At 43.3% G+C, this 25,641-nt stretch overlaps 1 protein-coding gene across 5 annotated transcripts; it reads right to left on the reverse strand.

The window, feature by feature from the left end:
• Positions 1–100: 100 nt before the first annotated feature.
• Positions 101–25,422, reverse strand: TIA1 (TIA1 cytotoxic granule associated RNA binding protein). 5 transcript variants are annotated; one of them, XM_081961190.1, is made up of 13 exons: positions 25,213–25,421; positions 22,173–22,269; positions 21,176–21,277; positions 20,370–20,424; positions 20,164–20,196; positions 18,921–19,008; positions 13,477–13,552; positions 7,156–7,264; positions 6,424–6,519; positions 6,250–6,334; positions 4,640–4,763; positions 3,150–3,292; positions 101–2,589 (listed from the first exon to the last, which is right to left on the reverse strand). In XM_081961190.1, the coding sequence occupies exons 1-13, from the start codon at positions 25,236–25,238 to the stop codon at positions 2,442–2,444; spliced, it is 1,182 nt and encodes a 393-aa protein (XP_081817316.1). In that variant the 5' UTR covers positions 25,239–25,421; the 3' UTR covers positions 101–2,441. The 5 variants fall into 5 exon arrangements, with proteins under 5 accessions (XP_081817316.1, XP_081817317.1, XP_081817318.1 ...); XM_081961191.1 differs by having other exon boundaries at positions 21,176–21,274; positions 25,213–25,420; XM_081961192.1 differs by lacking the exon at positions 20,164–20,196 and having other exon boundaries at positions 25,213–25,422.
• Positions 25,423–25,641: the final 219 nt, after the last annotated feature.

Below are 25,641 nucleotides of genomic sequence, written 5' to 3' on the forward strand. Positions count from 1 at the left end.
GGGGGAGGCCGATGAAAGCCTGCAAAGGCTGCCAGCCTCTTCCCCCAAAGCAAGCTTGGAATAGCTAAAAACAAAACAAACCATTTAAAGTATACAAAGGTAAACGCGAGCTCACATTTTTTATTAACATCTGAATGGCTTTCCAAAGTCAGGGCTTCTGGAGTGAAGTTCTTCAACTTCTGTACATAAGTATCAAAACACATTCGTTTCAATGAAGCTTCCAAAGTTCATACAGAAATTAAAACAAAAACAAAACAAAGGGCTGCTACTTAGGGAAAAAACACAACACCCCCAGGCAGCACTTTCTCTTATCTCTGCACACCAGAGTAACAAAGCTGATGCCCGGATGAGAAGCTGGGGCAAAGGGGGCAGCAGCTAGAAGGAAGGGTCCCATCCTTTTTCCTTAGGGCCCCACAGCTGGTTGCAGCAACAAGGGAGACGCCAACGGGGGTGCTTAAGAAACGGGCTCTGGCTCAGAAGGGAAGGGCCCTTCCGCTGCCTTCTAGTATTGTCCGACTAAAGCAGTAATCAACTTTTTAAAAATACTGTAAAGTTTTTTTTGCCTTCCCCTTTCAAATATTTACATGTTGAAATGCATTAAAGCTTGAGTTGCTGTCAACTCAAGGGATGATACTCCAGGGACAGCAAATATTGTCAAAATGTTGAAAGCTTTCTTGGTTTGCTAACTCTGAGATCTTAGCTGGCTTCTGTGAAGGAAATCTGTACTCAATTGTGTTGCTGAAAATATATACAAAGAAAACTTCCCGAATGGCACCAGGCTCGCCTCAGACCTATTCACATTTCTCTTTTAAAAGAGTTGTGCAGGCAGAGTTAGTAAGCAGAAAGACGACAGGTCTATACAAATTTTAAAGGAAGCAGACATGAGTGAAATTAATGTACAAGTTCAATGGCATCTTTTGGGGATGCTTTATTTATAAAATGTTAGGGCCAGGACCAACAATTTGTTTTCTCAGCAGCCAACCCTCCACTTTGGTTCTGGCCCCTTTTGTTCGATGAAATGAGGGTGGCCGCTCACTGCCTTGTGCATATCAGCAACTTCTCAATCAGCTGCTCCACTACAACCAATGCAGAACGGAAAGCAAACACCTACATGTGCCCAGATGTTAATTGGGATATATATATATATAATCACTACGCCCTGGGTAGCCCTCTTTCTGCACCTTCTGAAAGCTAGCTAGGAGGTAGGATAATGCTATTATGAACAATTATTATTATTTGGCCTCTGAACAATTCAAAAATGCTTTATCCATTTGGTCCTTCAGGCTTCAGTTGGAGCACTCCTTTTACTCCTGGCTTGATACACACAATGCTATATAGTTTTAATAGCTTCATCTGTACATGCTAAATCAAGTCAGACTTGCTCCAGGTGAGTAAAAAGCTGCTAAGACCAATGTATCTATATCTCTGAAAAATGAGAGCATGACTGTTTATTCAAAGTCTAACAGTGTATTAGAATATTCGCATGCAAAAGTCAAAGCTTAAATTATAGCCATTAAGTCATGTAGAGGTCTTTCTGTCTCTTACTCTTTCAACGGAGACATACAAAAGCTGAGCGACTTTTGTGAAAATATTAATTTGCTAAAATAGTTGACATGATACATGTAAATGTAAAAATGGACAGGTTTTAAAAAGCTGGCTCCTAAGATTGTGTCACATTTTAATAAGATCTGAACTGAGCTTATGTTCATCAATCAATGAACAGGGACCACCCCTCCTCCCCGGCACCTCCTGACACCAAGCAGAGGGCAGAGCTGGGTTCTGTGAACACGAGGAGCTTCCCCTCATCCTGACTCCTACTTCATAACTGAATAGTGACAGTAAGGCAAAACCACTTTCCGAAAAATGTTTAGATACAAAATAATGTAAACGAATAAGTTATATTTGAAATCCCAGTATAACAAAAGCAAGGAGATGGACACTTTATACATCAGGCTCTCTTTAAAACAGAATTGTGCACAAACTGAAGATTTCAATAAACCCCCAGAATTCACACAGTTTTGGCGTGTCTTTTTTCTCTCGTATAACTTCTTTCATGTACATTTAAGTCATATTAGGAATGCAAACTAGACTGCATACTACTTCAGTGGAAAAAAAAGTTTGATATTGTGCAATTTCCTGCCGCTATACTAAAAGTGGCAGAAATCCCTGCATTAGTTGTGTTTCAAACATGGATCTTAAAAAACACATCTCAAAAGAGGAAAAGAAGGCAAAAGTTGGCAGATATCCAGCATCTAGTATTTCCTGTGTGTCTTTAAAAAAAAGCGTGAACAACAACAAAGTTTCATGATTAAAAATAAATACTGTTTGACTTTTGCACTGACTTGATTGGATAGATTTTTTTTAAAGTAAACAAAGGATTTTACAATGCTCCATACAGCCTCAAAGCCACAGGTGTTTCTATTCCAGAGTCCTTCTGTCTCTCACTGTGTTTCAAAACCTGCCATCCGGTATCCAGTTTGACTAGTTAGAACACTTCCATTTTGCCCCTGGGGTGGTGGAGGGGGGGGCGGAGGAGGGGGTGGTACACCATAATTTGCACCCATCCATGCTGCAGATGACTGTGTCTGACTGAATGGAAGAGGAAATGAGGTTAGATAAAGTTTGCATTGTAATAGGAAGACAAGAGCAAGCAATCAGGTTGAGTATTCCTTGCATATTTTTCATAACACCGGAAGTCTGGGACGACAACATTCTATCAACCAGTGCCTTAAGTAACTACCCATTCGTCTTTTCAGGCTACGGTAACTATGAACTGGACATGTTTGAAGGTTCATCAAATGCTCCACTGCTACTAGCTTCTAAGAGCTGTTTATTTACTCAAACCTTTGGGGAATAAAATGTATTACTATTTGGTATTCCAGGTATAACTGTGATTCATTTTACCATTTTGTAGGATGGTCTCATTTTGTAGGATGCTTCTTTTAATGCTGGTTTAATTACTATGCTATCCCTTTTTGCAACCTACAAATATATAAAACTAATTGAACTGGCGAAGACACAAATGCTGTTTCTCAACAAGCGCATAACAGTAATCTATGAACACATTACATTTAAAAAAAAAAAAAACAGTGCTCTAACTATCCGTGTGTGCTTTCGTTTTCATTGCTGTCAGGAAGCCCAACACTTACCCGAATCCCTGGTTCCATGCCTGCCCATACATTCCGTATGCAGGGACTTGCCAGCCATTAGGCATGTACTGGCCAATCTGCTGGGCGTTTCCGTACCACTGGCCCCACTGCCCATAAGGAGGTGGATAGCCCACTTGGTTCTGCTGAAAACGTTAACCATGGTCCAAAGTTAGCAGGTAACCCAGGCAAAATCACTTTGCAAATTCATGCCTAATAAAGTACCGTATTTTTCAGAGTATAAGACGCACCAAGGTTTTGAAGAGGCAAAAAAAAAAAAAGAGGGATAAAGAGGGAGAGAAAGAAAGAGAAATACAATAGGTAGGTAAAGGGAGAGAGAGAAAGAAATACAGTAGGTAGGTAGGTAGAGGGATAGAGAGAGGGAAATAGAAAGAGAGAAATACAGTAGATAGGGGGAGGGGGGGGAGAGGGAGAGAGAGAGAGAGAGAAGGTAGATGGAGGGATAGAGAGTAATACAGTAGATAGGTAGGGAGAGAGGGTAGGTAGGTAGGGAGAGGGAGAGGGAGAGAGAGAGAGAGAGAGAGAGAGAGAGAGAGAGAGAGAAATACAGTAGATAGGGAGAGAGGGTAGGTAGGTAGGTAGAGGGATAGAGAGAGAGAAATACAGTAGATAGTGAGGGAGTGTGTGGGTAGGTAAGTAGGTAGATGGATAGAGAGAAATAGAAAGAGAAAAATACAATAGAGAAATACAGTAGGTAAGTAGGGAGAGAGTAGGTAGGTAGGTAGATGTTTCCAGGTGTGCTGGAGAAGGAAATCGCTGACAAACCTTAAGACTTTGTTTCTGCTGGCACAGCACTTGATCAATGTAATTCTCATTAGTTAAAGAGCTTTCCAAAGGGGGGGGGGAGTTTTTGCACTCTGCAAAGCTCAAAAAATGGTCCCGGTTTTTTTTTAAATAAAAGGCACGAATAGCCTTGAGGAGGGCTTGCAGAGTACTGGGGGGGGGGGGGGGCACAAAAAAGTTTTGGTTTTTGTCAAAAAAAAAACAACCCTGGTTTTTGTCAAAAAAACCAGCATGCATAGCCTTATGGAGGCTTATAGAGTGCTGCTGGGGGTTGGGGAGGCAACCCCCCCCCATTTATTGCTCATTTCTGCCCTCCCCAGTGCCCAGGAGTTCTCTGAAAGCCTCCATAAGGCTATGCACGGTCATTTTGGTTAAGAGGGCAGGGCTTCGGGAGGCAAAAAATACTGTATTCGATGTATAAGACACAGCCAGATTTTCAGCCTCTTTTTGGAGGAAAAAAGGTGGTCTTATATTCTGAAAAATACGGTACATGAAAATCATTTTACTTCATATTGGAACTGGGACGAATTCATCACTATGACACATATTATAGCTAATTTCTACCCACCTTCCAACTATGATCAGCAGATTAGAAATAAAACAGCCAAGGAAAGGGATGGGGAATATCTGCATAGTAATTTTGGGAGTGCTTTTCAAGGGAAGGAGAAACAGCAGCAAAGGACTCTTACCTGTTGAATCGGGTTGATCATGTCTGGGGTCTCTTTGCCCCAATAGCATTTCACCACATGTCCTTCTATTGTGGTGCCATTGACTGAAACAATGGCGTGTGCAGCACTTTCATGAGAATTGAACCTGTAAAGCAAGTACGAGGGAGGAAATGAACATAATCACCCTCATTAATGAGACAGCAAATAAAAGATGATGCAACAATTCTCCATTAATATGACTATCCACGCGGAAGAGGACAATGCTGGGAAAGTCACACTTTGAGGACAAGTTGAAAGACAGAACCTAGAGCCACATGCTTTGCTCTGGCCCTGTGCTGGAGCTCAGATGACATCATAAGTGACACAGGCAGAAAGTAAGTCTGAAGAAGTCTCAGCCACACAGCATCACGACAAAAATACTTGTTTTACTTTATTTGATCCTTCCAATGCTCTGACTTAACTATAACGTCTAGATCAAATGCAAAAGGCTCCCTACTCAGAGGAATGGAACCAGAAATTTGTAGACTGGACAATCTATCAAGGGAGTCATGTGGTCTCGAAGGAGCAAAGTATGTTTGACAGAAATTTTCTGACAGTGACAACGATCAGTGGGACAGCTTGCCTTCAGAAGTTTTGTGTGGAGGTTTTTAAGAAGGGCCTGGGCAGCTATTTGACTGTAATGGTGTATGGTCTCCTGCTTGAGCAGGGGGTTGGTTTCCCTACATCTCTGTTATTCTATGAGACTTCTAAAATACTGAATGCAGTACTTTAAGTAGAAAACACAGCAGACCTATTTTAACAAGTATCTGATGTCACTTAGTGAGCTTTTAGATTAATATGGACTCTTGGAAACCCTTTTTATCTGAAAGAAGAAAATGTCTGCACTTCACTTTACTTTCTCTGTTTCCAATTGTTGCCTTACTGTGGTATCCAGCTCAGTATCAAGATATCCCCTTTTCTTTCTCAAGCCTTTTCAGGGTTTGCTTTCCTTCCTCTTCTTTCTCTTTCTCTTCATAGTTTTGTAAACAGATGTAGGCTAGGATGGAAATATTCAAGATTGATGTTCCTCAACCTCAGAACTTTTAAGATTTGTGGACATCCAAGATACTGGATGGGGATGTTTGGGAGCTGATGTCCACATGTTATAAAGTTGCTGAGCTTCTGAAACATCAATCTAGAATAAGGAGGTGGTACACCAAGCTTAATTGGTGACCCAAGTGACTTAATTGGACGTAAGAATAAAATAAAATAGAGAGCTGTTTCTAAGGCTGGGTGAAGAAAGAGATCTGCTTTTCCAAAGGCAACATCACCCCTTTTGCTGAAACAAGGGAGCCACAGCATTTGCCTTGATGGAGCCATCTGGGTGGCCGTGCTGTGGTCCAGGGCTCCTTCCAGCCAACTTCTTCATACTGGTCAAGGTGCTTATAGTACTTGCAAAAGCCTCAGCTGCGTTTTTCAAATGTGAATGAAACTTTGCACTAAAAATATTTTACACACAGGAACATATACATCTGTTTCTCCGCAAATCACTTATGAATGTGAATTTGCGTATTAGTTGGAGTCTAGCTGGAGAAGGTTTTATAAAACTTCTGAAAACATAAAATAGATGTGCAAGAGAAATGTTTTCATACCGTACAAAGGAGTACCCTTTATCTGGAAAGACTCGAATTTCCATTATCTGCCCAAATGGGGAAAATGTCTGGCGCATTAGCTGTTCTGCAAACAAGAAGATGGAAAAGATTTCAGAATGTGCACCTCAACCGTCCTCCACAAGGTCACTCCAAACCCATGATGGCATATCCTACCTGTCAGACCTGAAGTTACGCCACCGCAATACACAGTGCAGTTGCTTGGACTGGACTGATTTACAACATCATCATAGGAGAGTTGTTTGGCATTTGCTATATAAAAAAACACAAAGGTGTTTTGCAATAAAAAAAATTGTCTAAAATATTGGATATAATGAAACACAGGAAATGGCATTTGGAAAACTATTTTCCAAAACTATCCCTCTCTATCTTAAGGATTTTCTTTTTGTCGCTGTTCAGTCGCTGAGTCATGTCTGACTCTTCTCAACTCCATGGACCACAGCATGCCACCCACCCCCCCACTTTGCCCAAACGCACGTTCGTTGCATCGATGCCCCTCTCTAAGCCTCTCCTCTTCTGCCCTCTTCCTCTCCTTGCCTTCAGTCTCCCCCACTCCCAAGGTCTTTTCTGACGAGTCCCCTCTTCTCAATTGGTAGTCAAAATATTTCAGCTTCAGTCTCTGCCCTTCCCAAGGACAGTCGGGGTTGATTTCCTTTTATAATTAACTGTAAATGGCATTAATTCAAATCTCTGAAATATTTAGTTCACAATCTAAGAGTGGTAAGAATTCAAAGCCTATTCTGAGAATGTAGAGAATTAAATTGTTCAGCCCCAGCAACAGCCCATTAATCAGATGCCATTACCCTTAGCGAAGGAACGTCCCTTTGGATTCAGAAAAGCTTCTTTCTTATAGCTGGAAATGCCTGGTTTATTTTGAAGGCTACTCACATTCATATGTACTCTTTGGAGCTGGAGGTTTGCGTGTTGCCCAATTAGTCCTGATTTGTCTTCCACCAAGCCACTGTCCCCCCATTTGTTGAATTGCATTTTCTGCATCCTATCCAGGTCCAGAAAAAATATATATTTAAAAACCCTTCGAAGAATGCAAAATCATAGTAAATTCTTTGTCATAAACATTTATTATTGTATCGCATCTAAAGAATCGAAGTCTTATCTTTAAATGTAAATATATCACTCTGATTTACAAAAGGCTTATTTGTAGCTCACCATACTCGTCTACAACATTTCCAACGTATTTCAAGAATTGTATCTTCCACACTTCACTGTGCCACAGACATCCGGGTGGGAGTCCCTTGTCGTGAGGTGGGGCCCAGGGAGACAGCTGGGCCTGCTGATTGTATACCTGGCTCCTCGCTATACATCAGCGGCCCTGCCTGAGCTCCTCGAGCTGATCGCAACGATGGCAGTTGAGACCCCCAAACTTTTGGTCATGGGGGACTTCAACTTGCCATCGGTGGGAGAAGCATCCGAGGTGGTTCAGGAGTTCATGGCTTCCATGACAGCCATGGACCTGACTCAGTTAATTCAGGGCCCCACACACGAGGGAGGCCACACACTGGATCTTGTTTTTGTCTCTGACCAGTGGACGAGTGATCTGGGAATAGGGGACATAGCTATTACTCCCCTGTCATGGTCAGACCACTCACTTCTCCGACTTGACTTCCCTGGTGCTACCCCCCGCCGCGGGGAGGCGGAACCGGATTATCCTAGGTGGTTCCGCCCCAGGCGCCTGATGGAACCGGATAGGTTCCAGACGGAGCTTGGGCCACCTCCTGTAGACCTGACCCGCCCCCGGATAGAGGACCTAGTAGCCGCCTGGAATAATGCGGCTGCCGGGACCTTAGACCGGGTGGCGCCTTTGCGGCCTCTCCTGCGGCAACGAACCACCCTGGCCCCTTGGTTCACCGAGGAGCTGAGGGTGATGAAACGCCACAAGAGACGCCTAGAGAGCCGATGGAGATCCTCCCGTTCCGAACTTGACCGAACACAGGTACGAACCTATTTAAGGACATACCTTGTGGCAATAAGAGCGGCCAAACGTCGACATTGTGCCGCCCTTATTGCGTCCGCAGATAACCACCCTGCCGCCCTGTTTCGGGTGACCCGCTCCCTTCTATCGCAGAGGCCGCGGGAAGCCCCTCTACAGGGCAGGGCAGAGGAATTTGGGAAATATCTGCAGGATAAAATCGCTCAAATCCGGAGGGAATGGGTCCCCCTCAGTGGGCTAGGAGGGATGCCCCAGGCGAGTCTTGAGAGACCATTCTGGGAGGAGTTTGACTCGGTTGCCATCGAGGATTTGGACAGGTTACGCGGGCGACTACGAGCCACCACATGTTCATTGGACCCGTGTCCCTCCTGGCTTGTACTGGCATCCTGGGAGGTTACACGAGACTGGCTCGTGGTGCTAGTGAACGCTTCATTGGGCGAGGGGTTCTTACCGGCCGCCTTGAAAGAGGCGGTTGTGAGACCCTTACTCAAGAAGCCTTCCCTGGACCCAACGGAGCTAGCCAATTACCGTCCTGTCTCCAACCTTCCTTTCTTAGCGAAGGTTGTAGAGAGTGTGGTGGCCCAACAGTTCCCACGTCACCTGGAGGAGAATGATTATCTAGACCCGCGCCAGTCCGGCTTCCGACCCGGGCACAGCACAGAGACGGCCTTGGTCGCGTTGGTAGATGATCTCTGGAGGGCCAGGGATAGGGGTTGTTCCTCTATCCTGGTCCTATTAGATCTCTCAGCGGCTTTTGATACCATCGACCATGGTATCCTCCTGCACCGGCTGGAGGGGCTGGGGGTAAGGGGCACCGTTCTACGGTGGTTCTGCTCCTACCTCTCCGACCGGACGCAGCGTGTGTTGGCAGGAGAGCAGAGGCCGTCCCTGAGGCCTCTCACTTGTGGGGTGCAGCAGGGGTCAGTCCTCTCGCCTCTCCTGTTCAACACATACATGAAACCGCTGGGTGAGATCATCCGTGGTTTTGGGGTGGGATATCATCTGTACGCTGATGATACACAGCTGTACATCTCCACCCCGAACCACCCCAACGAGGCCGTTGAAATGATGTCCCGGTGTTTAGAAGCCGTACGGGTCTGGATGGGTGACAACCGACTCAAACTCAACCCCTCCAAGACGGAGTGGCTGTGGCTTCCGGCCCCCCCGGTTTGAGATGCACTCGAAGACTGCAGGTGGTCCAGAATGTGGCCGCGCGGGTGATTATGGGGAGTACGAGATACTCCCATATAACACCTCTCCTGCGCGAGCTGCACTGGTTCCTGTGGTCTATCGGGTGCGTTTCAAGGTATTGATTACCATCTTCAAAGCGCTCCATGGCACAGGACCTAGCTACCTGCGGGATCGCATCCTGCCCCATACATCCCTACGACCAATTAGCTCTCACAGAGAGGGACTTCTCCAGGTGCCGTCCACTAAGCAGTGCCAAAGGGCGGCGCCCAGGAGTAGGGCCTTCTCTGTGATGGGCCCAGCCCTCTGGAATGACCTCCCCCCGGATATTAGGATTACCACCGACCTCCGCTCCTTCCGTTCAAAACTCAAGACCCACCTTTTTCAACTAGCAGGCCTGGCTCAACCATAGCTCCATTTTATTCCTCCTGGCAATTTTTAAACTTGTAATCTCCATTGGGGTTTTAATTTTAACTTATTTTAATATTTCTATGTTATTATAATGATTTATTTATTTATTTTTTTATTTTCTTCGAATTTCTAGACCGCCCCCTCTCCCGAAAAGGACTCGGGGCGGTGTACAGTCCACACAACAAACAATAAGTATCAAATACAAATATAAATACAGATATAAATACACATAAGGAGGAAGTTAAAAATTTAAAAGAACTGTACAGAATAATATAAATCTGGTTCTAAAAACCCTAAAATCAGTTAAATTTAAAACCGTACCCTATAAATAACCAGGTAAGAATATGTTTCTAGGAGGTAACAGTTGTCACAATTATAATTATGCCAGGCCAGCTAATCGAAACAGGTGAGTCTTCAATTTTTGTCCGAAGGAGCGGAAGTCTGTGGTGGTTCTGATATCGGGGGGGAGGTCATTCCAGAGGGTTGGGCCCATCACAGAGAAGGCCCTACTCCTTGGCGTCGCCCGCTGGCATTGCCTAGCGGACGGCACCTGGAGAAGCCCCTCCCTGTGAGAGCGGATTGGCCGCAGGGATGTATGTGGGAGGATGCGATCCCGCAAATAACTAGGTCCTGTGCCATGGAGCGCTTTAAAGATGGTAATCAGGACCTTGAAACGCACCCGAAAAACTACAGGTAGCCAGTGCAGCTCGCGCAGGAGAGGTGTTACATGGGAGTATCTAGAGCTCCCCATGACAACCCGGGCGGCCGCGTTCTGGACTAGCTGCAGTCTCCGGGCGCGTCCCAAGGGAAGCCCCATGTAGAGAGCGTTATAGTAGTCTAGGCGAGACGTCACCAGCGCATGAGTGACTGTGCGTAGGGCATCCCGATCCAGAAGGGGGCGCAATTGGCGCACCAGGCGAACCTGGTGGAACGCCCCCCTTGCCACGGCTGCCACATGGTCATCCATTGACAGCTGGGCATCTAGGAGGACGCCCAAATTGCGCGCCCGTTCCACAGGGGGCAATTGCTCGCCCCCTATGGCCAGCAATGGGGTCAGCTGGCTGAACCGAGGCGCCGGTAGCCACAGCCACTCAGTCTTGGAGGGGTTGAGTTTGAGTCTGTTGTCCCCCATCCAGACCCCGACGGCTTCCAAACACCGGGACATCACTTCAACAGCCTCGTTGGGGTGGCTCGGGGTTGAAATGTACAGCTGAGTGTCGTCAGCGTACAGATGGTATTCAACCCCAAAACCACGGATGATCTCGCCCAGCGGCTTCACATATGTATTGAACAGAAGGGGCGAGAGGACCGACCCCTGCGGCACTCCACAAGAGAGTGGCCTCAGGGTCGATCTCTGCCCCCCCCCCGTCAACACATATTGCATCCGGCCGGAGAGGTAGGAGCCGAACCACCGCAAAACGGTGCCTCCGACTCCCATCCCCTCCAGCCACAATTGTATTGTGTTTTATACCTCCTCCGTACAATGTGTAATTTTATAATATGTGTTTTTATTTATTGTACGCCGCCCCGAGTCCCTTTGTGGAGAGGGAGCGGCTAACAAATTTAATAAATAAATAAAATAAAATCCTAAAAGAATCATTTATTAACAAATGAAGACTGAAAGATTATGCTTCTTTTCAGAAAAGAGCAGTATCTATTTTAAAAGAAATGTGCAGGTACATGCATGATGAAGTGAAATTCTACCAACTGCAGGCAATTTCACTTCCATTGTGTTATCATCTATAAAAAGGTATAAAAACTGCAGGAGGGGCTAGAGACTAAAGGGAGGACTTTCAAGACCCCAACCGGCCCCATACATTTCCTATCCTGTTACATTTCTGGTGAACGATCTTAATTGTTTACTTTGTTATGGGGGTTTGTCTTTTCCGTTTTAATTCATATGCTGCTCAGTATCTGTGTAAGTGAGATGGGCAACTGTATAAATTGAAATAAAATTTAAAGGCTATTTTAAAAAATAAGGGAAAGAGCAAAGAGGGATAACATGCAAGATAGGTAACTTGGGCTCAGTCTGCTTGCTTGCTTGCTTTATATTTCCTATTTCTAAACTGCCCATCTTCCTCAGAGAGATGTTCTGGGTATGTTCAATACAATCAATACACAAGCAGTGTATAAAATCAACATTAATTTAAGATTGAAAAGTATAAAAACGTAACATTTAAAAAAGGTAAAAAGATTCAAGATGGACATTTAGCATTAGTTAATATGGGGGTGAGGTCGGGGGTTGTTTATTTATCTTTATCTTGGGGCCAGGCAGCCTGACAGTTTGGTGGTCTTCTGTGCCCCACAAAGCCCCTTTCCTCAACTCTTGGGGCCAGAGGTCCTATAATGCGTGGGCAGCGGCAGAGAATATCCTCTTCCTAGACCCAGAATCCTTTGACTGATGGGGTCTGCAGCATGCCTTCCCTGTCTGACCAGGTGGGACAGGCCAGTGTGATGGGGAGAACCTGTTTCCATAGGTAACCTCACCCCAGTCATGTAGGGATTTATAGGATACAACCAACACTTTGAACTGGACACGGAAGCAAACTGGTACCCAGTGCAGCTCACAGAGCCGAGTGTTCCATGCACCCTTCTTCGGGCCCCTAAAACTACCCGTCGAAGCTTCTGGGTACTCTTCAAGGGTAGCCCCATATAGAGCCCATTGCAATGGTCCAAATGGGATGACAAAGGCATGAGTGATGGAGCCTCCCTATCCAGGAAAGGGCGTAACCTATGAGCAAATATTGTCTAACCAAACGTGGACAAACCTATGTTAGACCTGCCTGAGGTGACTTGCTCCAATCAAGTGGCACCTGCCAAAGCCAGAGCCGGATTTTGGGCAACTGACAAGGGGCTGCAAAGGGAAGGGTCATGTCGCTTCCCAAAGCAGCTTTGAGGGAGCACTTTGCTCAAGCCACATTGCCAATAGCCCATCAGTCTAACTTTCATGCACATATATACATGGCAAGGGGCAAATGACCCTGAGTCCCTTCCCTGGCTTATTTCGCCACAAGCCATATCCTTCATCCATTATTCTTCCTTGGGGAACTCAATTCAAGAACTGAAAGTGCCTAAGGAGGAGCCATTAGAACACTAAGCAAGCATCCCTTTTGCCTGAAGATGCCTATTTTTTCTTTATAAATGGTGCAAAGCTTTACCTACATCTCCCCCAAATCTCCTCTGTTCTCCACATGCAGTTTCTTGCAGTCTCTGTCTCAGCCTCCCTGAGAACACCATTCCCAAAATGGAGCATAAACACTGTTGAAATCTTGCTCAGGTTTATACTAGAGTGAGATCAGAATCTGCTTTTCATGTACTTCAGGGGGGTGAATGAATTAGGGTGGTGACAATGAAATGTTATAGTCTTGTGAAATTAGAGCAAGTGGAAAGCTATGATGCCAGAACTTTACTGCTGAGAAATCACTTAGTACATCTGGACTGTTCATTATTGTGAATCATCTTGTCAGGTCCTGGATTATTAGTAACACGGTGTAGTTTACTGCCACAAGAGGTCTGAAGTAGAGCAAACCTAACTATTTCAGCATTTTCATTGTCGCACATTATTGCACAACCAGCTTCACCGAGATGCCTTTCGTAATAGTTGCTAGATATGTTTGACCAGCTGTGCGTTGGGCGTAAAACCATCAAACGCAGGAACTCACCCATTTATTGAAGAAAGAAACAAAGCCATATCCTTTTGATTTTCCTGTTGCCATGTCCTTAACAACTCGGGCATCCCTGGAAAGGAAAGAGAAAGCCAGTTAAGCATCAACTGAACAGAATCCAAGTCAAAAATGTCTCACACGCAGCTCATTTCTCATGTTTTCCTTTAATAAAATGAACTTCTTAAATGCACCAGCAATATACAGTCAAAGCAATTTTCCCTTTTACTAAAGTCTTATCACATGATAGCAAAAATTAAACTTAATTCTGTAAACATGCAAAATCAATAGTTTTAAAAACAACTATATTACAGTGGTTGGTTCACAGTTCAATGCTCTTATATACTGTTAAAAACACTACGCATGGTCAAAGCAGCTATTCAAAGGAATAACTGAGGGCATGTAGTTGGCTAGCATATTAGCAACAGGCTCTCTTGAACCATGCAATTTATAAACTTACTATTGGCCAACACATTCTACCTACTTATTAGAAATAGAAAATAGAAAAAATGAAAAAATAGGAATTAAAAGGCATACGTCGCCTGTTAACTGAATTCTTTAATTTTCTCAGGTCAATTCGTTACCCCCTTTTTGGACTTGGGCAGCTGTAAATTTTGAGAAATTGACATTTTCAGAAATGGTTGCATTATGGAAGAAAATAAACACTAACATGTTTTTTAAACTATACACTATTAAATAATTTTTAAAAACTGCATTCGTAATTAACAATCATACAGGACTGATTGAAAACTACAAAATATATAAAGTAAAAATTTATAAAAGTAAATAGAAAAACTACAACGTTTGTCCACTGTGAACTGTAGCTTGCAGTTAGCCATGGCAATGCTGTCCATTCTTCAGAGACATTCTGCAAAATAACCAGAGCCCTATTATTTGAGATTGAGTTAAAAAAGACAAAGACCCAGCTACAATAGCTAAACCCCACTGGCGGAAATGCCATTTTTTAATTAATTAAGGGTATCTCAGATAAAATATGCATGAAGGGTGCGCTATCGAGAAGGCTGAAGAAACGCAGCCATCTCTACCCTCCCCAACCCACACGATTTAGGCACTTGACACGCACAGACACACAATCACAAAGTAAAGCCAGGGAGGAGGCCATGCAGGGTGCCCGAAAGACCCAGTTCCCATACACTCAAGCTGGAAGAGGCTTCAGGTGATGCCAAGCAGTCCTCCAACGAATTTCTATAGACATTCAGTATCTACCTTCTGGTACTTAAGATACAGGGAAGAAGCTAAGGAATTGGAAAATCACTGAAACAGCCAACTAGTTATCAAGATCATTAAAGATATTACTCCATAAGAAAGAAAATAACCGAATAATCCAGCAGAAAAGGATATTTGCCTTAAATCTTTAGTTGTCGGAGTTAGAGCAGGGAACAATTAATTTCATAATGACATGGATGAGTCTCTGTACTCAGCACTTAACTATCATTTTTTTAAAAATAAGAACCCAAACCACAAACACATAGACACTACAAACCCTGATAGAATAAATGCATTTGTACAATTATCAATTTGTTCTAAGTATATATTAATGTTTATATAAATACTGAATGTTTCAAATTAATACTTCTGGAACTATCAGAATACCAGAAATTATTTTCACCAGAAATTGAAAGCCACCCCATTAAGAGAATAAAGTAGGTTTTTTGCGTTTTCAGTATACTAAATATGTAGCATTACAAATCAGCTATAAAAATTAACAGATGAAGTACATGTTCTTCTACTTCTACTTCCTGCATTAGATAAAGGAAACTTGAAACTTGACTGCCTGCTGGTTATATATATATATTTAAATATGATGTTCTGTCCTTCTTGTCCCATCCCGTTCAGAGGTTAAGGAACAAGAGTTTGGGCTACTGATGTAATATAAATACACTGGCCACACTAACCCTGTGTGTGTTAGCATTAGCACCAGCATTCTGGATCACGAGCTAGCGGGGCAGATTTTGGTTTTGAGAATGGATGTGTAGAGAGTCTTTATTCTGCCCTTCCTACATCTAGGCTGACACTAATCTTGATGCAGCTGTTGAGCATCACTTAGAACAAAGCTGGCTGGGGTAGGTAGCACACAGGCCTTCCCTTCAAGAGTCAACTGCAGACTTACATCACAGCATTAGCAGAACTTTTAAAGTTAACTCTTGCCTGAAGTTTACAAGTTTATCATGTTTAAAACAGAGTTGCTATGATTGCAGAAATTTAAAATACTAAACATGGGCAAATTTTGATCTGGGATGTGTTCTAGGCCTTCAACTGGCCAAGTCCACGAACCAAGCCATCAGCAAGTTGTATATATCTTGTGTTTATATATCCTATATATCCTGCTGTGTAAATCCAGCCATTGTGGGTTAGGAAGCCTGGTTTCTAGCATCCTGAAAATCTCAGGCCTCAAAATAGAATAAAATGATGTCCAGAAATGCTGGAGAAAAAGAAATAGACCGGACACTTGAATGAGGAAGAGCTTAAGGGCTGCAATTGTAGATTCACTGAGTCATCTTCTTTCTATCTCAGCCTGTCTGAATCAAAATCGCTATTTCCAAAACGAGGACAGACCACTTTCAGCAGTCCTAAGGGCTACAGAGATCTCCACAAAAGTACTGTACTCTTTAAAGGCCAACAGGTGTAACGTAGCAGTGCAGGGGAGCCAATGCCCTCCACTCCTCCATCCCATAGGCTCCCATGTGAATATGGAAGGTCTAAAGAGGAACCACAACCACATGCAACTGAGTAGATGTGTCTTTGTGAGAATGGCAAACCAGTGCAGCTCAAGTCTTCTATGGTTAGTTCTGCCCCTCATTCAGGGAGGCCGAGGGGTGGGACTGGAGTGCACATGCCCATCACCTTCACTGACATTAGGAGTTGGTCCCTGAAAGGAGGGCCCTTCATGAATCGGATACTTCAACTGCAGCTGACAAACAACACATTTTATGCTGGTATTCAATGCATCATAAATATTAAAGGTTGCTTTTTACTTCCATTCAATTGTGTCCAATTCTCAGAGTGTGCCTGGACATGTTGCTGCAGGGTTTTGCTAAGGTATGTCAGAAGTGGTTTGCCACTGCCTCCTTTCTAGGGCTGAGAGAAGTGACTGGCTTGATGTCCAAGGCAAGACTAGATCTCATAGTTTCCTGGTTTCTAGCCTGATGTCTTAACTACTACATCAAACTAGTTTATCCTTTAAACAAAAACGGAAGTGATTTTTAGTGTATAAATCTGGGAAGAATGTTTACACATTATACTTTTTGCTTCTGAATCCCAGCAGCCAAAATATTTTAACCAAAAGTTCTTTAGGAAAAAGACCACTAAGAATAAACTTTGGTCAAAGGCTTCCTTTTCCCCCAGAAGCAAAACTTTTTCTCAAAACAAATCAGAGTATTTTAATTTTCAACACAGTATCCCTTGACACGGACTAGGATTACTGCCTAATTACAACATAAGAATCTCTGCTTTTTTCAGAATAAGTAGTATAGTCGCTTTTTGTGAGATGGGCGGCTATACAAATTCGATTATTAAATACATACTGTATTGTAAGAGAATTATGGTTATTCTTAACGGAATTCTGTATTGTTTAAGTTTGCTTTCCATTAACATGGCTTCTTAGGTATTCTTTGGTATTTGTTGAAGTTAGGCAGTCACAATACCTGTGGCTAAATAAACATGTAAATTAAAAAGCTCTCATGATAGATAGAAGGAAAAGGAACACAAGCTTCAGGATCCAGGCTGTAGCTGAAGCCTCTTGCCTGGATCCACTCTTGTTTGGGGCGGGGGCTGGAGAGAGAGACAGAAGGGGAATAGCTTACAAGGGGCAGAGAAAGAACATCACCCATCTGCTGTCTGAAAAAAGGGTGGCCATGCTTACGACAGCAGCTATTTTGAGGGACTCCCAACATCCCCAAAGCCAGAAACAGCCGGGGGCCTTTAAGGCGAGGGAATCCTGCTGTAGCATTTGCTGGCAGCTAGGCCCAAGGCAAAGAGGGCTGCCCCAAGTCTGCCATGGGCACAAAGAGAGACCTCTCTAGGGATGGGGAGAAAACAGCCCCATTCTTCCTTTTGCTGGCCCAGGAGCACTGACAGATCCTATTTTTCTTTAATGGGACTTCATGAAGGGAAGCACTAGCAAGAGGCCTTGCAAAGGGAAGCGTTCCTTGGATCTTCCTCATAGCTTTGTGGGCAAGAACTATTCAAAATGGATGGAGAAACCCTAATTAGATCCGGGGGCTGCGCATCATGTGAACAGCTGAGCTGAACTCAGCAGGAGGCTTTTTTGCTCAGAGCAGCTTCTAAGTTATTTGAGGCTCAAGTGGTCTCTCCAAGTCATTTGTACCATGCAAACAGAGGCAAGAGAGCAAACTCTCTCATCCTGCTGCCAGCAGAGACCAGTTGCTTTAGGAATGCTCTCTCCCTGGTCTCCACTTTAATCACTGCCCATGCCACAAAGGAAGAAACGGGCAAAAAGGGCAGCTTTCACTCTAATTTCGTCTACACTAATGCTACCCTCAATTGGGGAGTCTGGTTTTTATTTTTTAAAAAATAAAAATTTTAAATCTGCAATAAAGGGAAGATTTCCAGCCAACTGTGTAGCAGCTGAGAGGTGATTTCTCCCAGTTGACCAGAGCCTTTGTGATGGCATGCTGGTGGCCCAGAGCATTTCCCTGCACTGCGCAGGCCCAGGCAATGTGAGCAGCGTACGAGACAACTTGTTCTTGGCTTTTATCAGTCCTGAAAATAGCTAATTTAAGTGTGGTTGAACCAAGGTTTTAAACAGTCAGGAATAATATGAAGAGCAGTCTTCAAGAGGAAGAAGCAAGAGACCCTGTCATCTCCCTTGGCTCTCAGGTCTGCACAAGTTACAAAACGAATGAATCGCTTCATGATGTTTTACATTTGGAAATCAGTTTTTCAAGCTATTCTTATTCAACCTTTGGGGAGTCCTAAAATCAGGTTAATTAAAAGGATACATTGTTATCATGTCACTCTAGCTTCAATGGACATCTGTAGCAACAGCAGCAATTCACTACACTGGATATCGATTTCTAGTTTATTTTATTTAATAGAGCACCCATTTCACAAAAAGCCAAAGTCTTGCAGGCCACATTTTCTCTGAAAGCCGATGAATTTGAAAGCTGCTTTAATGAGACTATATGATACCTCGGGAGACACTCAAAAGACCTTACTTATCACGAGAATCCATTCTAGAAAGTGAACTAAATAAGTCATAGAACACAGACTTTCAAATATTGTAAAATGTACGTATCTTCTAAAATATTAAGCACAATTAGTAAAACTAACTGGATTATTTGAATGAATACAAAACAGATGTTTCTCTTTAGAGAATATAAATTAACTTGCTAACACTCTATTCATAGCATTCAACTGAATACTTGACTGCCCCCAATATCTGACAATAAGACGTTACTTACGATATTCTTCCAAATGGTGCAAAAGCTGCTTTTATATCTTCAGTTGTAATTTCTGGGCTGAGGTCTCCAACAAAGACATGGAAGTGGTCTTTTCAAGAAAAGAGAAAAATGTACAAGTTTGCAGAGTGTTCATAGAAGTGTAGGTGATGGTAATTTTAAAAATCTTGTACTGATTTCCACACAATAGAAACTATATGAAAACTAGATTTTATTAAGCTATCAGATAACAAAATACAACATTGTTTTATTATATAACCATCAGGAGACATGGCAGTACAAAAGTATATAAAATTTACATAAAACTAACATTTATTGTTTTTATATTAACTGTAATCATAGCAGAAAATATATTACCATGAGAACTATGCTCATGTAGCTCAAAGTCAGAGCAAACAATATGCTGCATTTGTAGCTTTGTTTTGTAGTTACTAGCATTAAAAAAGCTACCACATCTACTGGTTCCGTGAACAAGAGAGAGTAAAATTTACAGAAACTAGTTATAGAGAACCTAAGTTACATATAGCTCAAACTTAAGTCATATTTTGTGAAGAACAGTCAAAAAGATACCTTGCATTGCAACAGTTTGATGTTAAAGTATTTGACAGTTTTCTGAAAAGCCAAGAGTTTTGATTGCCCAGCCTTTACACCATGTGAATCCATGTGAATTCAAAGTATGTGAAATCCATGAGCAAGTGAACTAAGACTGAAGGCAACAGAACGGAAAGAGTAATCCCTTCATAATTTAGATTAGATCCATTTACATAAGAACTGGCGAAACACAGGTGTCATATCTAAGGAGGTTCTTCATAGTCACACAAAGCCCACTTCAATTTTCCACACCTCTAACAGGTTTCACGGCACACCTGGTGCTGCAACAGCACCGCTCTGGCAAGAATCCCTTTACATCCTCCCCAAGTTCTCAGAGCTCTCAGGCCGGGCAAGTAGAGAGGCAGCCCCGGGATGCCGAATAACAGGAGGGAAGGAAGATCCAATTGGAGGAGCAACTGGTACCCCACAAGAAATGTGAGGGCGCAGCGCGGGCAGCAGCTTCCCCTCAGAGGGGACACGCCCACTGGGGTCACAGGGCTTACAAGTCGGCAACAGTCCACATCCTGATCCATCTGAGAGAGGAGGAGGAGGCAGAAAGCTTGCGACAACATAATCACCCCCCCAATAGCTTCAGGCGGTTAGTGAATAGATACCCCTGAGAGATTTCATTTTATGTTTAAGAAGATACAATTACCTTGTGAACGCAGTGTGTTGACAACGGTACTACCTGATGACAAAGATTAGATTTGTTCTTAAGTTTATTAACACAAACACATTAAATAATATCTTAGGATAATGATCAAAATAATAGGGCAAATATTTGCATGATGCTTATTGCTTAACATTAAAAACACTTTTGTGCAAATAAAGAGTAATGACTCAGGATAGGAAGGGACTTACTGCTGGTATCTTTCTTCTGGCTGCTGGGGGTTGTTGCCCAGTTCACTTTGACTTCCTAGAAATAATATTTACTAGAATTATATCCAGGAAAGTTAGAACAAACATTAATATAATCTGCAGTCCTCTCAATGCTTTGACATATTATATAGTGAAACCTTGAATTAACAGATTGGGGGGAAGGGGGGGGGGAGGCAGAAGGCATTGTTCCTGAATGTCAGGGAAACTGCAAATCGTATCGTTCGTTGCAATTTGTCATGTGGGCTACACCATCAAATACAAATGACATAAGTCACTGCAATTAATATTACTTAACATAAATTTAACTGACTTAATTTTAACTGATGATTTATCTACTTCAGAGGTAACAGACTTGCCCGCTGCTTCTGGGAAAAGTCCAGGCAAAAAAATCATCCATGAAATCCAAAGGCTGCTAATAGGTATCCCGTTACATTGAGGTTTTGCAGCATTTAAAACAGGACTTTGCTGTATTTAGCAATTAAGTGGTATATCAAAAAACAACAAAGACTCTTCCACAAATGAAGTTGAATAGCAAGTAACTTTAGTTTTCCTTTTTATAACCTTCAGCTTTATTTTGCCATGCTAATTTCCCCAAGTTTCATTTGTGAAGTCATCATGCAGTTTTAGCTCAAAATGTTTTTAAGAACTCAGTTCAATTCTGCAATACATAGGGCTCAAACAGGATAAAAGTTTACCTTTCGGTTTTCTTCTTTTTTTAAAACATGATTTCATCCATCTATTTAAAGCCACAGTCCTGTTCCACGTCCCCTTTAGACCTGAGAGCTTACCTTACCCATTATCTTCCGCCCATTCATTGCCGCTAAAGCTGCGGCTGCGTGACGATGCTCATAGAATTCCACAAAACAGTACGGATCATTCCCAGCTGTCTGCTTAAACAGAGAGGGCAAAAAGTCACTCTTACCCACTAGGAAGACCCTTTGTTAACCACACCAAAATATTGAGAGAAAGGAACGTTCTATCCCGATAGATATTTTTGAATAGATACACATTCCTTTTATGTTTTGTACTTTGTAATCTCATTTATTTTAGTTTATTTTTACTTTAACAGGATTACATTTCATGAACCTTTGAAAGTAATTTTTAGAATGAGTTTTTAAATATTATTTAATATTAAACTTTACAGTATAAAAGCAGTAACACTATCCATTATGTTTTACTATTCTGAATGTGATTCAGTATCCTACATGTACCGCAAAGTTGATGAGATGCAGGCGACAGGAAGTTAACTTGCCAGGACTTCTCTAGATTAAAGATCCTAGTTTCATTTAGCAGTGTGAGTATGTTTATGGCAGGCACGTCTAACTTGTGGCCCTTGGGCTACATGCGGTCCTGGACAGCTAGTAATGCACTCCCAAAAGCTAATCAAAAACATTAAAAAACCAAAGGAAGCTTATTAATTATAGACATTAACTATGTTATATATTTTACATGTGGCCCAGGACAATTCCTCTTTACTTAATGCAGGCTAAGCGAGCCAAAAGGTTGGACCACCATGACTTAGGATAAAACGGGACTTTGACTGCGCTCCTGAAATATTGGTTACATAAAGCAATTTACCTGGTCAATTTTTTTCTTTCTTAGTATGTGAATTTATGGGAAGAAAGTCCAACCTCCTTTGAATTCTGCTATCTAACACCAAACAGGTACTATTAGTTAAGAATATTCCTGTCCATAGGCATGAGTACACAAACACACTCTATAATTTTGACCGATATATAACAAAGTTCTATGCACATGAAAAATTCTTATCTGATATCAACTTACATCCATTATCATTTTGCAATTTTTGCATGGTCCAATCTGACTGAACAGCTGGAGAATTAGGGCCTCAGTGACATCTCTTGACAGATTCCCCACATACCTGTAAAATATACACATTGAAACTTGTAAGTCTTACATAACAAAAGGGTAGCAGAGGGAGCACCAGATTGTCCTCCAGCTTAGTAATTATTAAAATATCTAAGATGATGTTTAGAAGACTGAGCTAAGGAACAAAAATACTCGCTGATTTGAAAATCTGTATTGATCAAAGCCAAAATTAAAATTTAACAGCAGTAATGAAGCCTGTACAAATAAGCACAAACAAGAGATTGGGCCACCCATTTGTTGGGAATGATACAGGGTCTCCTGCTCGAGCTACAGATAGTAAACGTACTAATAGACTTACAACCACAATTATGCTCCACATTTCTGCTAGTAAGCATGACAGTTAAATGAATTTTGTCCTTTACAATCTTTCTCGCATTTGCTAGATGAATATCACTGGTGTTAAGTGAATCTGGTTTCCCCACTTGACTTGTCAGAAGTTCGAAAAAGATGATCACGTAACTCTGAGACACTGCAACCATCATAAATATGAACTAGTTGCCAAGCATCCAAAATCTGATCATGTGACCATGGGGATGCTACAGCAGTCGTGTGAAAAATGGCCATACATCACTTTTTTGTGTCATAACTTTGAAAGGTCACTAAACAAATGTTTGTAAGTCGAGGACTACCGCTAGAAAACTTCTAAGACTTTTATTTTTTATATTATGCACAAAATTAGTAGTATTTTTACAAAGTATCCACACTGTATTTATCTTTCAGATATTATCTTTTTTAAATTTGGATTTCTTTTGCTTTGTACATTTGTAGTTGCTAAGTATTAACTCTTCATCAAAGACCTGTTATTTAACTATTTTAAACTTTTGTCAAGTAAAGGACAATGGAAAAATTGTACTTGATAGCCTCTTGAATTTAACTTTTGGTTTCACAAGTTTACATTAATATGTTTGCCTTATTTTTTAAATCTTAAGAAATTATTGCACTTTATTTGTTACTTATCTATGAATTAACAAATACGAAATTATTCCAAGAACGAAGCTGCTCATTTCTACATAAACATACACTGGTACTGCTGGGAACAGCTTCAGTCTTAGAGGACCAGGCTGCAATTGAAATTCTGAGGATATACTTTCTCTTACAAGCTTTCATTGGTACAATAAAGGCATATCCTATTCAAGGACAGAGAATTATTGTTTTTCATGGTTTGTGACTTGCAGATGACTCCATCAAAATACATTCGGCATGAGGTTTGAAAAGCTACTCAGTGCAAAATGTACCAGCTGTTTTAAAAGCTGCTCCACAGGCTACAGATATGATTCCAGCAAATACTGATTTAATGCCCTGTGGCTGGATTCTTAATACCTCCTTCTCAAATGAGTCTTGCCTGGTAATGAAGAAACATGGAGGCTATGCTAAAAGAAGGGATAATAATCATATGTAAAAACTAAGCTCATAGGTGTGAAGTTTTATGAAGAACCTGGAAAGGTCCTTTAAAGATATATCTTTTTTTAGTTGTTGTTCTAAGCTCTATGTCCAATAATTGATTAAACACCAGTTTATATTTGGTATTTGTTTTAAATGATTGCATATTAGAACTTTAATTTTTAAGTTATTCCAGAAATAAACAAAATGTCAAAGTGCTAATAGGTTTGTCTGATAGCAATATCTGTTAAAATCCCCTCATCTTTCAGCTACAGCAATCCTTATGAATCCAGTCATTCCAGATAGCCTCAGCTTCAATCCAGATAATCTTCAGATAATGTAATTATTGGCCATCCTGGCTGAGAAACTGTGCGGCTTGAAAGAAAGTAATCGAGAAAACTAATTAGAAGCATAAGCCACTAAAATGCAAATGGTCAATAAAAATATGCAAACATGAGGAAAGTTCAAGACCGAAATGTATTTTTTGCCTGAGAACCTATGAGGGGGCTCTTCATGTTCATAGACACCAAATGTTTCCTGGGTATCAAAATATGGTAAAAATGCTGAACACTTTTCTTTAAAACAAAATATGAATATATAACGGATCAGCATAAAAAGCAACCAAACAGAAGGTAGTATAAACTAAAACCTAGATTAGGAAGTAGGATAGGCTAAGGAATTATCGACATAATTAAACCAAGGCATTTGGTACCGCAGTTTAACGGTCCTCCTGAACCCTTTTTGGGGGGCGGGGGCGGGGGGGGCTGGCTACAGCACGTAACCCAACTCGACAGAAGGCAGAAAAGGTGGCGGCGTCTTCTGCCTTTTGCTCAGCGCCTGGCATCTCCTTCGGAAAAAGGAGGCTCCCTGCAATTTCTGCGAAGCCACCAACGAAACGCAGGGCAACCCCAGCTGACTGAGGGCGATCCCCGTCCGGCCCCGGAGGAGGGCAGGAGAGCCGGGCATGTGCGTGGCCGCCAGGGCGGCCCAACCTCCCCGTTTCCTGGGGAGAGACCGTCACGAGGGAGGCTGGGGCCGGGAAAGGGAAGACGGGAAGCTGGGGACCGCCAGGACAAGAGAAACGGAACCCGGAGAGCGGGGCTGGAAATTCAGACTCTTCCCCCATGGAAAGGCTTAAGGCCACAAGGGAAGATGCGCCTCACCGCCATTCCCGCTCTTCTTCCGCCCAGCCTGGCTCACCCACGGACGGAGCCCCAGGCTTCCCAGCAGGCCCCGCGGCCTCCCGCTTCGCTGCCAGGTGGCCCGGGGCTCCTCTCTCGTGACCGCCCAGCGCAGGCCCCCCGCTCCAGAGCAGCCCGCGCGGCCGGGAGAGGCGAGCCCAGAGCAGCGTCCCGGGGCGCCGGACCACCCGGGAGGCCGAGGCCCCGTTCCCCGGCGGGCATCCCGACCCGGCCTGAGAAGCCGAGGAGCCGCTTGAGGGAGGCGGCCACCACTGCGGGAAGCGAGGCCTGTCCGCCAGGCTCGGGGCGGGAAGGCGCGGGAACAACGTGGCCGGGCCCTCCCACCGCGCGCGCGGGGCTCCCGCCAGACTCACAGGGTCTTCGGCATCTCATCTTCCATGGCGGCGGCGGCGCTTTGGCCGCACCGGTCAGGCGTGGGCGACCCGCGGGCAGAGTCCGCGAGGCAAGGAGGCGGCCCTCACGTAGGCCCGACGGACAACGAACCCGCCGCCCGTCCTCTCAAGATGGCGCTGCTGGGCGGAGAGGCCCGGCCGGCCGACGGAAAGCGCCTCCACGCATGCGCAACGTCTCCCGCCAGCGCACTCGCCCGAGGAAGCCCCGCCTTCGCGGCGCCTCAGCCAATCCTGCCTCCCCTGGAGGCGTCCTTTCGGGCTGTGGGTCTCGCGAGACCTCTCCAGAACGCCTGCGCGGTACTGCTGTTTTACAGATCGCGTCTCCGCTGCTGTTGTACAAGGCTCCGCTTGTTTTCTTTCTTGTAAAAAAGAGAAAAAAATAGATTCAAG

The sequence above is a fragment of the Natrix helvetica genome, assembly GCF_964273705.1.
Source record: "Natrix helvetica genome assembly, chromosome: 8".
In the NCBI taxonomy this organism is placed as follows: domain Eukaryota; kingdom Metazoa; phylum Chordata; class Lepidosauria; order Squamata; family Natricidae; genus Natrix; species Natrix helvetica.

Bases quoted from the DNA above. Each gene is read 5' to 3' on its own strand.
- TIA1 (XM_081961190.1), bottom strand. From the start codon at position 25,238: ATGGAAGATGAGATGCCGAAGACCCT. The intron at 4,764-6,249 runs GTATGAAAACAT...CTTGCTTTACAG, and splicing joins AAAGGGTACTCCTTTGTACG to GTTCAATTCTCATGAAAGTG. The intron at 3,293-4,639 runs GTAAGAGTCCTT...TAACGTTTTCAG, and splicing joins TGATCAACCCGATTCAACAG to CAGAACCAAGTGGGCTATCC.